General features: G+C 47.6%; 1 protein-coding gene across 1 annotated transcript; it reads left to right on the forward strand.

The window, feature by feature from the left end:
* Positions 1-11,738: 11,738 nt before the first annotated feature.
* Positions 11,739-13,290, forward strand: LOC125552964 (GATA transcription factor 15). The gene is made up of 3 exons (XM_048716689.2): positions 11,739-12,173; positions 12,276-12,392; positions 12,511-13,290. Exons 1-3 carry the CDS (start codon positions 12,153-12,155, stop codon positions 12,853-12,855), a joined length of 483 nt encoding a protein of 160 aa, XP_048572646.1. The 5' UTR covers positions 11,739-12,152; the 3' UTR covers positions 12,856-13,290.
* The last annotated feature ends 2,466 nt before the right edge of the window (positions 13,291-15,756 follow it).

The raw sequence follows: 15,756 nt of genomic DNA on the forward strand, positions 1-15,756 counted from the left end.
GAGAAGTCTTGCTATTAGTAGTCATGTGAATTTGGTATTCGTTCGATATTTTGATGAGATGTATGTTGTCTCTCCTCTAGTGGTGTTATGTGAACGTCCACTACATGACACTTCACCATTATTTGGGCCTAAAGGAAGGCATTGGGAAGTAATAAGTAGATGATGGGTTGCTAGAGTGACAGAAGCTTAAACCCTAGTTTATGCGTTGCTTCGTAAGGGGCTGATTTGGATCCATATGTTTCATGATATGGTTAGGCTTACATTAATACTTTTGTTGTAGTTGCGGATGCTTGCAATAGAGGTTAATCATAAGTGGGATGCTTGTCCAAGTAAGGACAACACCCAAGCACCGGTCCACCCACATACCAAATTATCAAAGTACCGAACGTGAATCATATAATCGTGATGAAACCTAGCTTGACGATATTCTCATGTGTCCTCGGGAGCGCTTTCTTCCATATAAGAATTTGTCCAGGCTTTTCCTTTGCTACAAAAAGGATTGGGCCACCTTGCTGCACTTTATTTACTTTTGTTACTTGTTGCTCGTTACAAATTATCTTATCACAAAACTATCTGTCACCTATAATTTCAGTGTTTGCAGAGAATACCTTGCTGAAAACCGCTTATCATTTCCTTCTGCTCCTCGTTGGGTTTGACACTCTTACTTATCGAAAAGATTATGATAGATCCCCTATACTTGTGGGTCATCACTCTCCTCCCCCTTCCCTCCGACCCACCACCCCATCCATTCCCCCCCTCCCCCCTCCTCCAAACCCCTTTCGTTGGCCACCAACCAAGAGGTGTGTTTTCGTGTACATATGTGGATGGTGGTGTATGAACAATTTAAGTCTTTTGGTATATATGTGCTTAGGATGAAGTATGAAGAATTAATGTTATATTTGTAGCTCTATCGGTTTACTATCCTCGCATTTTAAATACCTGCAACATATGTATAATAGCTCAAAAATTAGTGAAACATGTCTAAAACATATCACTACCATTATATTAGTACACAAACACCATTTCAACATTTCAACGGCATTCAAGACATTTTACTCGAAAGCCACAGCTCAGACATGTATTTTACCAAACGACAATTCTGCTCACGGCAGGTTTCCCACAGCTCACAACCCACGTCAGCTTTCCCACAGTTCACAACCCAACGGTAAACATGAATGATGTTCGTGATAACATTGCTAACTATTTATTTACCGCGGTAGGAGAGTAACTGTCTTATGGGAGAGCTAGTGATGTCTTTTGGTATAGATGTGACTGATAATGCATGAATAAGTAATTTCTTTGGCATAGACACGAGACATCAAGAGGTGTCTTTTGGTGTAGATATGTGGATGGTGATGTGTGAACAATTTTAAGTCTTTTGGTATATATATGTGCTTAGGATGATGTATGAAGAATTGATGTTATGTTTGTAGTTCTGTTGGTTTACAATTCTCACATTTTAATTACCTGCAACAAGCGTACAACAACTAAAAAAATCAGTGAAACATGTCTAAAAGCAGATTATTATCATTATTCTAGTACATAAACACCATGTCAACATCACAAGGGTATTCAAGACATTTTGCTTGAAAGCCACGACTCACACGCACAGTTTACCACACGACAATACTACTCACATCAGCTTTCCCACAACTCACAACCCAACCAACACTCTTAGCCTTGTATTCACTATAACTTGTTGAATACATAGACCCAGCTGTCATTGACAAGGTTAGACCGACTTCGGAATAGGAGTGACAACAACCATGCGCCGCTGGCGACACTGGTCGTTCGTTGGCCCAGAGACCTCAAAGTAATTTTTATCATGTTTATATGGCACTCTACTTTTGACACACCATCGAAACAAGCATGGATTGTTTTGAATCTGTTTATTTACGCTCTTTGTACATTAGGCATACAAATGACATCACACTGGGCCGTTAACACAAACCAGAAAGAAAACCAAAAAACACACACGTAGACCATCATCATCCATCCATGTGTTCTAAAACCTTCCCAAATCCTCCTAGATGGCCGGCCGGCCGAAAAGCCCCAGACCAACCGGCGTGGCGTGGCGTCGATACATATACGACCCTTGAATCCCCCCAGCCCGATTTCCCTCCACGACACCCCCTCTTCCCTCCCCCATTTTCAGATCCGAAATCCAAATCTCAACCTTTATCTCTCCTCCCCCTTCCCTCCGACCCACCACCCCATCCATTCCCCCCTCCCCCCCTCCTCCAAACCCCTTTCGTTGGCCACCAACCAAGAGGTGTGTTTTGGTGTAGATATGTGGATGGTGATGTATGAACAATTTAAGTCTTTTGGTATATATGTGCTTAGGATGATGTATGAAGAATTAATGTTATATTTGTATCTCTATCGGTTTACTATCCTCGCATTTCAATTACCTGCAACATATGTATAATAGCTCAAAAATTAGTGAAACATGTCTAAAACATATTACTACCATTATATTAGTATACAAACACCATTTCAGCATTTCAACGGCATTCAAGACATTTTACTCGAAAGCCACAGCTCAGACATGCATTTTACCAAACGACAATTCTGCTCACGGTGGCTTTCCCACAACTCACAACCCACGCCAGCTTTCCCACAGCTCACAGCCCAACCAAACACTTTCTTAGCCTTGCATTCACTGTAACTTGTCGAATACATAGACCCAACTGTCATTGACAAGGTTAGGCCGGCTTCGGAATAGGAGTGACAACAACCATGCGCCGCTGGCGACACTGGTTGTTCGGTGGCCCAGAGACCTCAATGTAATTTTTATCATGTTTATATGTCACTCTATACTTTTGACACACCATCGAAACAAAGCATGGATTGTTTTGAATTTGTTTATTTACGCCCTTTGTACATTAGGCATACAGATGACATCACACTAGGCCGTTAACACAAACCAAAAAGAAAACAAAACACACACACATGTACACCATCATCATCCATCCGTCCATGTGTTCTAAAACCTTCCCAAATCCTCCTAGACGGTCGGCCGGCCGAAAAGCCCCAGTCCAACCACTCGACAAAGCACGTTGGCGGCGTGGCGTGACGCCGATACATATACGACCCCTGAATTCCCCTACCCTAATTTCCCTCCACGGAGCCCCCTCTTCCCTCCTCCGTTTTCAGATCTGAAATCCAAATCTCCCCCTTTATCTCTCCTCCCCCTTCCCTCCGGCCCACCACCCCATCCATTCCCCCTCCCTCCCCCTCCTCCAAACCCCTTTCGTTGGCCACCAACCAAGAGGTGTGTTTTGGTGTAGATATGTGGATGGTGATGTATGAACAATTTAAGTCTTTTGGTATATATGTGCTTAGGATGATGTATGAAGAATTAATGTTATATTTGTAGCTCTATCGGTTTACTATCCTCGCATTTTAATTAACTGCAACATATGTATAATAGCTCAAAAATTAGTGAAACATGTCTAAAACATATTACTATCATTATATTAGTACACAAACACCATTTCAACATTTCAACAACATTCAAGACATTTTACTCGAAAGCCACAACTCAGACATGCATTTTACCAAATGACAATTCTGCTCACGGCAGCTTCCCCACAGCTCACAACCCACGCAAGCTTTCCCACAGCTCATAGCCCAACCAAACACTTTCTTAGCCCTGCATTCACTGTAACTTGTCGAATACATAGACCCAGCTGTATTGACATGGTTAGACTAGCTTTGGAATAGGAGTGACAACAACCATGCGCCGCTGGCGACACGGGTTGTTCGGTGGCCCAGAGACCTCAATGCAATTTTTATCATGTTTATATAGCACTCTATAGTTTTGACACACCATCGAAACAAGCATGGATTGTTTTGAATTTGTTTATTTACACTCTTTGTACATTAGGCATACAAATGACATCACACTAGGCCGTTAACACAAACCAAAAAGGAAACAAAACACACACACATGTACACCATCATCAACCATCCGTCCATGTGTTCTAAAACCTTCCCAAATCCTCCTATTTGGTCGGCCGGCCGAAAACCCCAGTCCAACCACTCGACAAAGCACGTTGGCGGCGTGCCGTGACGCCGATACATATACGACCCCTGAATTCCCCTACCAGAATTTCCCTCCACGGCGCCCCCTCTTCCCTCCCCCGTTTTCAGATCCGAAATCCAAATCTCCCCCTTTATCTCTCCTCCCCCTTCCCTCCGACCCACCACCCCATCCATTCCCCCCTCTGTCGTGGATTTGTCACGTCAGATGTCCTAGTGTAAGGACTTAGTCGTGAGGCCAACGCATCTATGTGGTAGCTTGAGAGGGGTTGAGCGGAATCGAGAGACGCAACACAAGACAGGGATTTAGACAGCTTCGGGCCCCGGGAAACATCATCCGGTAACAACCCTACAGGCTGTTTGAGGCTAGGTCTCATTATCATCACGAGGGAGTCGCCGTAAACCGGCTCTCCTCTTTGTGTCTAGCCCTAAGATTGTTTCTTCTTGCTTGTAGCCTTTCCTCTTTTGGGAGCCCTGCCCCTCCTTATATATGTTGAAGGGGCGGTTTACATGTGGAGTCCTATTAGGATTAGGACTAGTCTATCTCTAATACAAACCGGATACAAGTCCTGGTCTTAACTCCTTGTAAGGTAAATATTCCTCATGCCTTTCCTCTTAAACCGGCCCACCATTAAACGTGAACCGGCCTTCTGGGCCATGGGCCTCGTCATCCATCTAACCCGCCTGCCGGGTTACTAATGCACCGCCAAGACCGGGCGGGTAGCCCGTGAACCGCCAAGCTCCGGGCGGGTTACCAGTGAGTCGTCCAGTCCGGCCGGGTTATATTTCCGGCCGGTTTACGCCACGGGGTATATCCCCAACATTAGCCCCCAGTTTAATTTGGATTTATCCATGTTAAACTGATCCTGTAAAATAAACACAAGAGCAAATTTGATAGGTTATGCTCCGGGTTAAGAATTCTTGTAAACCGGCATCTGATCATCCTTAATTCCTTGCCATTTCCTCCTTCTGGGAAATCCGGGTCAACAGACTAGCTTCATAATCAATTTGCTGACATTGGTTTCTCACAGAGAAATATTGTGAAGAATAATCCACTTGAGTCGGCTTCCAAAGCACCGGTTTTAGAAATATTGGTCTTGAAATATTCATCTGTAGCCCCCAAGTCTTGAGCAGAACAAAGTGATGGCTTAAGACTTGCTTCAATATAAATATTACCAATTTTGAAGAAATCCATGTTGTTCATCCCAGTCACTAGTCAGAATTGAGTATTCCACATATGTAGCCCCCAAGTGCCGGGTTGTCATGATTGCAGCAACATGGGACTTGTAGTTGCTTATAAAAACTTCAATCAGTGTAGCCCCCAAGGGCCGGGTCATTATGCAATAATGAGCAGGGACTTTGTAAATATAATCATGTAGACTTGAGCAGTGATGTGTAGCCCCCAAGGGCCGGCTTTAGTAAGATAATACTTGAATCGGGACTTGATATATACTTCAATGAAAATAACATCTTATAATGTAGCTTCCATCGTAGGGCTTGAACCCACGTCCACAAGGTTAAAAGCTTTGTGCTTTACCAACTGAGCAGTGGATCCTTCAATATTTATGGATGAAAACTTGTGTACCTTGAATTGTTGACAGGAGCAATTGGTAGCCCCCAAGGGCCGGCTCATTATAATATGATGAGTCGGGTGTTCAATAAGACTAAAAATGACTTGGCATTAGCCCCCAAGTGTCATGATGCATGCTTGCAGCGACATGAGACTTGCATGTAATGTCGATTTGAACAATGTAGCCCCCAAGTGCCGGGTTGTAAGCCTGCAGCGACTCGGGACTATTCCTTCCATTGTAGAATAAATCATATCCTTTGATAAAATAGTAGACATTGCGCTATAGCGACTTTGAAAACTCAATAATAACGGTTATTAATAACCATAAAAATCCAACCATGTTGGCTATTCAAGATAATATAATCCGGTGAAAACCTTATTCATTCAATATCATAATGAAAATTCAGCCAAACTTGGCTATTTGAATAATATAAACCAATGATTTATAAGCGCATGATTCCAATGGCGCAATCCAAATACATATATATATATATATATATATATATATATATATATATATATATACTGGCGACTTATAGTCCAAAGCCAGGCCGGTTTAACAAACCTGTTTCTGTGACATTGTATCACATTGTTGGTTTACCAACTTTTTTTTAGCAAGGGTGATAACCCAAATCTTGAGTATGATAACTCCCGTCATATTTTGCTGGTTTATGATAAAACCGTGCCGGTTTGTGATAAACACCGTGTTACTCCATAAGAGGATGTTAACAACAAGGATCACACCGGGCAAATAGTCTCCGGATTGACGTGAACTGTGTTCCGTCAATTGATTGGTTGAAAACTTTGTCGGTTTAAAAAAAAGCAATAAAAAAGAAAAAAGTATCTTGCAAAGAAAAGTGCGAAGCAAAAGCAATGAAAAACCGTTTGCAAAAAAAGGTTTATTTGAGCTGATCAAATGGCGTTACCATGGCCGAACACGACCAAGCTCCCGTTAGGTGTAACTATGGTTCTAGTCAGCGAGGTCCCCAAATGAAACCGTGGCATTTATGCCGACCAAGTGGCATGGCAATGGTTCGGGTTCAACCAAGCCCCCAAGTGATTCTGTGGCCTTAGGTCGATCAAGAGGCATGACTGGTTCAGACGTGACCAAGTCCCCAAGTGATCTGGTGGCTCTCGCCTATCAAGAGGTATGGTATTGGTTCGGACATGACCAATCCTCCAAGTGATATAACATGATGCTTTTAAAAAGCGAACTCAAGGGGTAAACCGGAGGCCGCTTTAGAACAACTCCGTGTAACCACACATGATGTAAAAGAACATAGACCCTGCTTTATGAAGCAGAAGCCCCATGTGATCAATAATATGCCAGGCCAGTAAGGCAGGATACCCATGTTTGAACCGCGCATCATGGCAGCAGGTCCTCTTTGGCAATTTTTAACTTTTTGCAAGAGATAAATTCTTCTTGAACCGGGATCTTGAACCGGATATTGAGAGCTTCCAAGCTTTGTGGGAGATATCTTTCCCTTGAACCAGATTTTAAACCGGAATCTTCATTTTCAGCAGGAAATTTTCTGACGGCCTTTAAACTCGAACTTGCGAGAAGTTAATTCCTTTTTGAACCGGACATTGTTAAACCGGATTTGAGAGCTTCAGAGCTTTGGTGGACAACAGATTTCCCTTGAACCGGATTGTAAACCGGATATTTGAGAGCTTCAGTGAGACTGACTTCCCTTAAGCCGGATTGTAAACCGGAATCCTTTCTGATGACTCGGAACTTCTTCATTGAGCCGGGATTTTATAACTGTCATATACTTTCTAAACCGGAAATTTTATGACGGCCTTTAAACTTTCATCAATATAACAGTAGCCTCCGGGACCGGGTTATCCTTCCCTCCATCGTCCTGGGGTTCTTAAATTTGCTGAAACCGGCAATATTCACTGAGTCATGTCATCGTAGCCCCCGAGTCTCAAAGGTGACTCAAGGAGTTGGCTTGGGACTCTCCATATTTGACCGTGATATAAACTAGCATAACTTGTATATCATTAGCGTTGATAGCACGATGTGAATCCATAGAAGGTTGAGGTGACTGCGGCGGGTTGTAAATGATCCCATATGAGCCGTGTCAGCAACTCGGCCAATGGTTTCTTCCAACTAGCGATTTGAAGTTAATCAAAACTGTAGTGGCGATGACTTGTGCGCCTGCCCATTGAACCATCCAGTGCAAACGGCGGTTTGATGATAATTTGCCTCCAATTTGAAAGAAAACCGAGCTACCCAAGCTGTGACTTGCTCATACCCAATAAATAGCTCATGCAGACAGGTGCGGCCCGGTATGTTGATGTAGACCAGGCCGCGAGAGACGGACGATAAAAGTGATCGCAACATCAGAGGCAGCTCGGATAGATGAATCGGCCGCTGCATTGTAAACCGGTGCAGACGGGCGAGCCGGCCATAGGGACAGTCCTGGTGAGTTGAAGTAGATTAAGCTGTACGGGCGACGACTTGTGCACACCTGTTCCAAAAGTAAGCGGGCGGAAACGCCGGGGCGTGATAATGCTAAAGCGCCCTCCATAGGCACAGTATGGCACCATCTTTTTGATAATTATTATCCTGCACAAAATATATTGCGAACGAGAGTAATTGTTCAATACATCTCGTCTGGCTTCCTCTGTTTTATCTAGGCAACCATGCTATGCGTCGCTCTTATTATCTGCTTCTGCCAGCGGCAGAGAACAGAGGGTCACGGCCGGCGGCTGCAGAGATGACGGCGGTCCGTGATTCAACGGGGCAGCTCAGATGGCTGCAGCAGAGGCGAAGGCAGGCAGGCTAGCTGGGGCGGTTCTAGGCTATGTGGTTGACAGCACAATAGCACCCCGGCGAACCCGCGCGCGGTCTGAGGGACTCCGGTGAATGGCTTGTTGCAGGCGGCTCAGCGCAGTGGAGAGGTGAGAACGGTGAAGACCGGCGGCTCAAGGCGATTTTGGCGACTTAGAGATGAGCGGTGAGGGCGGCCTGCGGAAGCGGCCAAGTAACTGAACGGGGCGGCAACTCAGAGGCACTCCGCCGGCGGTTTGAGGTCACACCCGTGGAGATCAATAGCAGAGGCGACTTGGCACACCGGTCGCCCCGCCACCCCCGGCGGCAGCTTGTGGTAGCGATGCTTTGTCGGCCAGGGGAAACCACGACTTGGAGCAGAGGAGGCGGACCAGCGAAGCGGCTCGGGGCCGGCTCGAAACGCAATGGCGGAGGTACCCCGGCGAGGTGAAGCGGCAAAGCGGTGGAGGCAGCAGCGAATCGGCGAGGTGACACCGTGGAGGCAGCAGCTGGGGCGGCTCACAGAAAAGACGAAGCGAGGTCGGCCCAGCGAAGCCAAACAGAACCACGGCAGAGGCGGTGCCGCGTCAGCAGCCATGCAGAGTCCGGGTCGTGGTTGAGTTGACCCGCCTGTTGGACCGGCGTGTATCCTATCCATAACTAGCTGCAAAGGTTGAGTCCGTGATGGTTTTGATTGCTTTGATCCTCACGCCTGAAGAGCAGCAGCAGAAAAGATTCGCCAATCCGGCCAAAACACGAACTTCTCGATCCCTAAAGAAATCCCTCCAAGAACACAACACCATCGTGCGCAGGCCCCACGGTGGGCGTCAACTGTCGTGGATTTGTCACGTCAGATGTCCTAGTGTAAGGACTTAGTCGTGAGGCCAACGCATCTATGTGGTAGCTTGAGAGGGGTTGAGCGGAATCGAGAGACGCAACACAAGACAGGGATTTAGACAGCTTCGGGCCCCGGGAAACATCATCCGGTAACAACCCTACATGTTGTTTGAGGCTAGGTCTCATTATCATCACGAGGGAGTCGCCGTAAACCGACTCTCCTCTTTGTGTCTAGCCCTAAGATTGTTTCTTCTTGCTTGTAGCCTGTCCTCTTTTGGGAGCCCTGCCCCTCCTTATATATGTTGAAGGGGCGGTTTACATGTGGATCCTATTAGGATTAGGACTAGTCTATCTCTAATACAAACCGGATACAAGTCCTGGTCTTAACTCCTTGTAAGGTAAATATTCCTCATGCCTTTCCTCTTAAATCGGCCCACCATTAAACGTGAACCGGCCTTCTAGGCCATGGGCCTCGTCATCCATCTAACCCGCCCGCCGGGTTACTAATGCACCGCCAAGATCGGGCGGGTAGCCCGTGAACCGCCAAGCTCCGGGCGGGTTACCAATGAGTCGTCCAGTCCGGCCGGGTTATATTTCCAGCCGGTTTACGCCACGGGGTATATCCCCGACACCCTCCCTCCCCCCTCCTCCAAACCCCTTTCGTTGGCTACCAACCAAGAGGTGTGTTTTGGTGTAGATATGTGGATGGTGATGTATGAACAATTTAAGTCTTTTGGTATATATGTGCTTAGGATGATGTATGAAGAATTAATGTTATATTTGTAGCTCTATCGATTTACTATCCTCGCATTTTAATTACCTGCAACATATGTATAATAGCTCAAAAATTAGTGAAACATGTCTAAAACATATTACTACCATTATATTAGTACACAGACACCATTTCAACATTTCAACGGCATTCAAGACATTTTACTCGAAAGCCACAGCTCAGACATGCATTTTACCAAACGACAATTCTGCTCACGGCAGCTTTCCCATAGCTCACAACCCACGTCAGCTTCCCACACCTCACAGCCCAACCAAACACTTTCTTAGCCTTGCATTCAATGTAACTTGTCGAATACATAGACCTAGCTGTCATTGACAAGGTTAGACCAGCTTTGGAATAGGAGTGACAACAACCATGCGCCGCTGGCGACACTGGTTGTTCGGTGGCCCAAAGACCTCAATGTAATTTTTTATCATGTTTATATGGCACTCTATACTTTTGACACACCATCGAAACAAGCATGGATTGTTTTGAATTTGTTTATTTACGCTCTTTGTACATTAGGCATACAGATGACATCACACTAGGCAGTTAACACAAACCAAAAAGAAAACAAAACACACACACACATGTACACCATCATCATCCATCCGTCCATGTGTTCTAAAACCTTCCCAAATCCTCCTAGATGGTCGGCCGGCCGAAAAGCCCCAGTCCAACCACTCGACAAAGCACGTTGGCAGCGTGGCGTGACGCCGATACATATACGACCCCTGAATTCCCCTACCCCAATTTCCCTCCACGGCGCCCCCTCTTCCCTCCCCCATTTTCAGATCCGAAATCCAAATCTCCCCCTTTATCTCTCCTCCCCCTTCCCTCCGACCCACCACCCCATCCATTCCCCCCCTCCCCCTCCTCCTCCAAACCCCTTTCTTTGGCCACCAACCAAGAGGTGTGTTTTGGTGTAGATATGTGGATGGTGATGTATGAACAATTTAAGTCTTTTGGTATATATGTGCTAGGATGATGTATGAAGAGTTAATGTTATATTTGTAGTTCTATTGGTTTACTATCCTCGCATTTTAATTACCCGCAACATATGTATAATAGCTCAAAAATTAGTGGAACATGTCTAAAACAGATTACTAGCATTATATTAGTACACAAACACCATTTCAACATTTCAAGGGCATTCAAGACATTTTACTCGAAAGCCACAGCTCAGACATGCAGTTTACCAAACGACAATTCTGCTCACAGCAGCTTTTCCACAGCTCACACCCCACACCAGCTTTCCCACAGCTCACAGCCCAACCAAACACCCTCTTAGCCTTGCATTCACTGTAACTTGTCGAACACATAGACCCATCCGTCACCGACAAGGTCAGTCCAGCTTTGATACAGGAGTGACAACAACGATGCGCCGCAGCGGCACTAGTCGTTCAGTGATCCAGGTACCCCAATGTAACTTCTATCATGTTTATATGGCACCCTGTACTTTCGACGCACAATCGCAATAAGCCTTGATTTTTTTGTGAATATTTTACTCTCTTGGTACACCAGTCACACACAGATGACATCACACGCTACACCGTTAACACAAACCACAAAGAAAGAAAAAAGAACACGCTCACGTGCACCACCATCATCCATCCATGCGCTCTAAAACCTTCCCAAATCTTCCTAGACGGCCGGCCGGCCGAAAAGCCCCAAAGCAGTCATCACTCGACAAAGCACGCCGGCGGCGATACATACATATACGGGCGCCCCCCGAATTCCACCCCCGCCCCCATTTCCCTCCACCCTTTTCCGTTTCCCTCCACGGCGCGCCCCTCTTCCCTCCCCCATTTTCAGATCCGAAATCCAAATCTCCGCCCTTTATCTCTCCTCCCCCCTCCGACCCACCACCACCTCATCCATTCCCCTCCTCCCTCCCTCCCCTCCCCCTTCCCGCCGCCGCCTCCCACTCCAAACCCCTGCCGTTGGCCACCGATCGATTGATCCAGTGCTCTGCTCTGGTGGTTGCCCGTAGGATCCTCCCGGCAGCAGAGATCTGTGGCTGCGGATCGGGCTGGGCACCAAACCCCTAAACCCCCGATCCGCGACGAGGAGCGGGTGCGGTGGCCGGAGCCGCGGATCGCCGGAGCTGAGAGGGGGCGCCTGTCGCAGATCTGCCGATCCTGGCGCCGGACATGAGCTCCTCGGTCGAGAAGGTGAGCTGATCCGATCCAGAGCGTGTTTTCCGTGCCCGATCTGTACATGTGAAGCAGGGATTTGGTGGTGATCTGACGTGTTTTGCCTCGATCTGTTGGCAGGGGAGCGGATCGCTGGATCCCGGCGAGCGCCCGGCCGCCGGCAGCCAGCCCAAGGCATGCACCGCCTGCAACACCACCAAGACGCCGCTCTGGCGCGGCGGACCCTCCGGCCCCATGGTGAGTGCCGCAGATCCCTCCCGATCTGCTATCTAACCCCTCTGTTTACCCCCGATCTGTGGTTTCCCGAGCTGATCTACGGCGGCTGATCTGTTTTTCTCTCTCTCCCTCGATCCAGTCGCTGTGCAACGCGTGCGGGATCCGGTACAGGAAGAAGCGGAGGGAGGCGATGGGCCTCGAGGACCCTCCCAAGAAGAGGCAGCCGGCGGCCGCCGCCGCGCCCGCGGCGTGCTCGGAGGCCGGCGGCGAGAGCGCGGATCCGGAGCAGCAGCAGCCGCAGCAGGCCAAGAAGAAGACGACGACGACCAAGAGGGGGCGCGAGGTGGAGCTCCGCGTGGTGGGGTTCGGCAAGGAGGTGGTGCTGAAGCAGCGGCGGCGGATGCGGCGCAGGCCGCGGCTGGGCGAGGAGGAGAAGGCGGCCATCCTCCTCATGGCCCTCTCCTCCGGCGTCATCTACGGCTGACCCAGCCCCACCTAGCTAGCTAGCAGCAGCAAGCGGAGAGAGGAGAAGAGAAGAGAGATGAGAGGAGATCCAGAGTGTGAGTGATTTGCTCGCTTGCTGCTGCTTGCCTAGCAATCAAGCAAGCATGCAGGCAGAGATGTTGCGGCGTCTCTGCCTGCTCCCCCTTGTTCTTTCCTGCTAGTTTTTCCGGCTGATTAGTTGTTGAATAACGAATGAATGAACGATGATGATGCAGCTGCAGCAGCAGCTGCTGCTGTTCTTCGCGCCAGCTTTAGCGGCTTTGTTCTTTCTTCTTGCCTAGTAGCAGCTGTGATGTTACCAAGTAGTAGTAGTAGTAGTAGTAGCGGTTATCCTAGTAGTAGTGGTAGTGTGTAACATCTCAGTGTAAGAATTGAGAGAGAGCTTTATGAATGATGAACCATCTTTGTGGCTCCAGATCTGCGCAATGCTCCCTCCCCCTTTTTCACCTGAAATCTATCCCAGCTGATCTGATGTTGATCTTGATGTGGTGAGTCTTTGCGGCTCCAGATCTGTGCAAGCAGTCTCTTTTCCACCTGAAAGCGGGCTTCATTCCGGCTCCAGATCTGTGCAAGCGCCCGCCTTTTCTTTTCATTCCATTCCATCCCAGGCGATCGATCTGGCTTTGACGGATGTTTGATCTGATGTGATGGTGCACGAGTGGTGTTTCCGCCTGGGATCTCTTGTTGATGCAGCGGCGGCCGGATGAGTAGCATTCCATTCCGTTCCGGTGATGGTATTTTCCGCCTGGAAAAGCAGGCAGTCCATGGTGGTTTCTCCAAAGGGAAAAGTCAGCAGCCGGTCTTTCACCACTGCGGTGCTGCTGTCACCAGCTAGCAGCCCACTCACTGACACTGGTAGGAGTGGAGTGGGGTGGAGGAATCCAACCCTATCTACTGGAGTAGTATCCCGATGTGTGACCTAGCGGGCCGCGGGGAGAGGGTGAAAGGCGGCATGGAATTTGATTTGCTTGCTGGGGAGGGTGCAGGCAGAGCATGAGCACCCCATCCACAGGGGGATCCCGTGATTGCTGCGTGCATCTCTTATCTTGTCCGTCCCGAGCCAGATGCGTGCCCATGTTGCGATGGATGGATAATTATGCGACCGGCCTGCCTGCCTGCGGCCCGTGGGTATCTTGTCATCCTGGCTGCTGGTTTGTTCCGTTTTGTTTGTGTTATTGTTCTCGTCCTTTTGTTTTGTTTTGTTAGTGGTGCTCTGCTCTCCTTCCAGCCGACGGCGTGTGCGCGCGTGTGGTTTGGGCGTATGATGTGGTGTACTGGTCTGGTGATGGATCGGACGGCCGCGTCGTCCTACTTTGCGTATTAATAGTGTGACTGTGCTAGTACCGGTAACAGTTTTGGAATCGGGCCGGGAGCTGGGGATGGATGGGTGGTTTGCGGTGTTGTGTCTTGGTATTTTCTCCGGGGAGGTGTCGAGTCGCGGGTTTGGGGAAGTAACGAGGTGGATAATAAAGGCGCCCATTCTTGTGCCCACACCCTTTCTCCTCCTCTCATTCTTGGACTAGTAGAGACCTGCTGTGCCCCACGTTTTTTTCCTTCAAAATCCCCACCCATATATATTAATTAATCAACAACATTCTTACAATCATTTATTCCTACTCCCCCGTCTCAAAGTTAGTACAATGTTGAGACACTTATTTTACGACGGAGGGAGTGCATAGTTTGCCACGCAGGGCAGAACACCATTGCAAACCACACCATCGGTCCTGCTATCGAAACCAAACCTAGCATTCTCATGCGCCATCCTGTTTGCCTGCTCATCAATCTTCATAATCTTAAGATTCTCCATAAACTTTGAGACGCTCATTGCTTCCTTTCTCAGATCAACAAGAGGAGACTTGTCCATGGTTTCTTTTGCGAGAGAAGATGCAACAAAGGGGCAATCAGTTTTCAGAAAAAAAAATTGGTTTGTGAAGTGTAATACCAACATATAACCCGCGGAGGCACGCATCAAGTTCCACTTCATCCACAGAGGTACACGACCGAATAAAAAATCCCACGAAGAAACCATGACTTCGCCCACATGATTCCCGGCAGCAACACCTACGCTAGCAGATCTCATGCTCTCCACAAAACTAGCGTCAACATTTATCTTAAAAAAGTCGGGATCAAGAGGCTTCCAAAGAACACGTCCACGGATTAACGTACCTCTAACTATCTATCACCCCCTTACCTTTGTTGCTTAAATCCACTTGCACACAGGTGTTGGCTAGCGTGAAGGTTTTCCAATAATTTCCCACAAAAATAAGACAAATATTCCCCCCCCCCCATCGAAAAATCACAATGGCTGTGCCGCATGGTTTCGGGAAGAGAGAAATGTGGATGTAGCACATGTATCCTTTCTCCAGATATGTCTTCTCTCTCCAATGCTGACGAGGTTGAAGAACATGCTTGTTGCATACATGCTCGGTGTAGGTGCTCCTGTGCTGTTGCAGCGAAGTCGAAGTCGTCGGGTTGCGAGTGCGATGGAGGATTTGCCGTGTTTAGTTTTTCAGCATTTTTGCATGTCTTGTGGCGCTAGTGACCTAGCTTAGATACGTGTAGTTGCCTATTGTTCATGTTTTCATCCAGTTTTCCTTTAATAAACCAAGCAGCTCTCGCCGATGGCCTACTTCTTCTGAATGGAGTCTTAGCTGGTTTTCTGGTAATTTAAAAAAAACTTCTATACTGCTGCACTCGCTGATTATAACTCTTTTTCTAGAATTCATTTAGATGTGATGTACTCCCTCCGTCCCAAAATTCCCAAAATATAAGAACGTTTTTGACAATAGCATCCGCTGTTGTCAAAAATGTTCTTATATTTTGGGACGGAGGGAGTAACTACTAGGTCACGTCTAAGTATGACATTATCGCTCTCATCTTA

The sequence above is a fragment of the Triticum urartu genome, chromosome 4A (genome assembly GCF_056163025.1).
Source record: "Triticum urartu cultivar PI428250 chromosome 4A, HENAU_Tu73, whole genome shotgun sequence".
Lineage (NCBI taxonomy): Eukaryota > Viridiplantae > Streptophyta > Magnoliopsida > Poales > Poaceae > Triticum > Triticum urartu.

Coding starts and splice junctions, on each gene's coding strand:
- LOC125552964 (XM_048716689.2), top strand. CDS start 12,153: ATGAGCTCCTCGGTCGAGAAG. Junction 12,174..12,275: donor TGAGCTCCTCGGTCGAGAAG/GTGAGCTGATCC, acceptor ATCTGTTGGCAG/GGGAGCGGATCGCTGGATCC. Junction 12,393..12,510: donor GCGGACCCTCCGGCCCCATG/GTGAGTGCCGCA, acceptor CCCTCGATCCAG/TCGCTGTGCAACGCGTGCGG.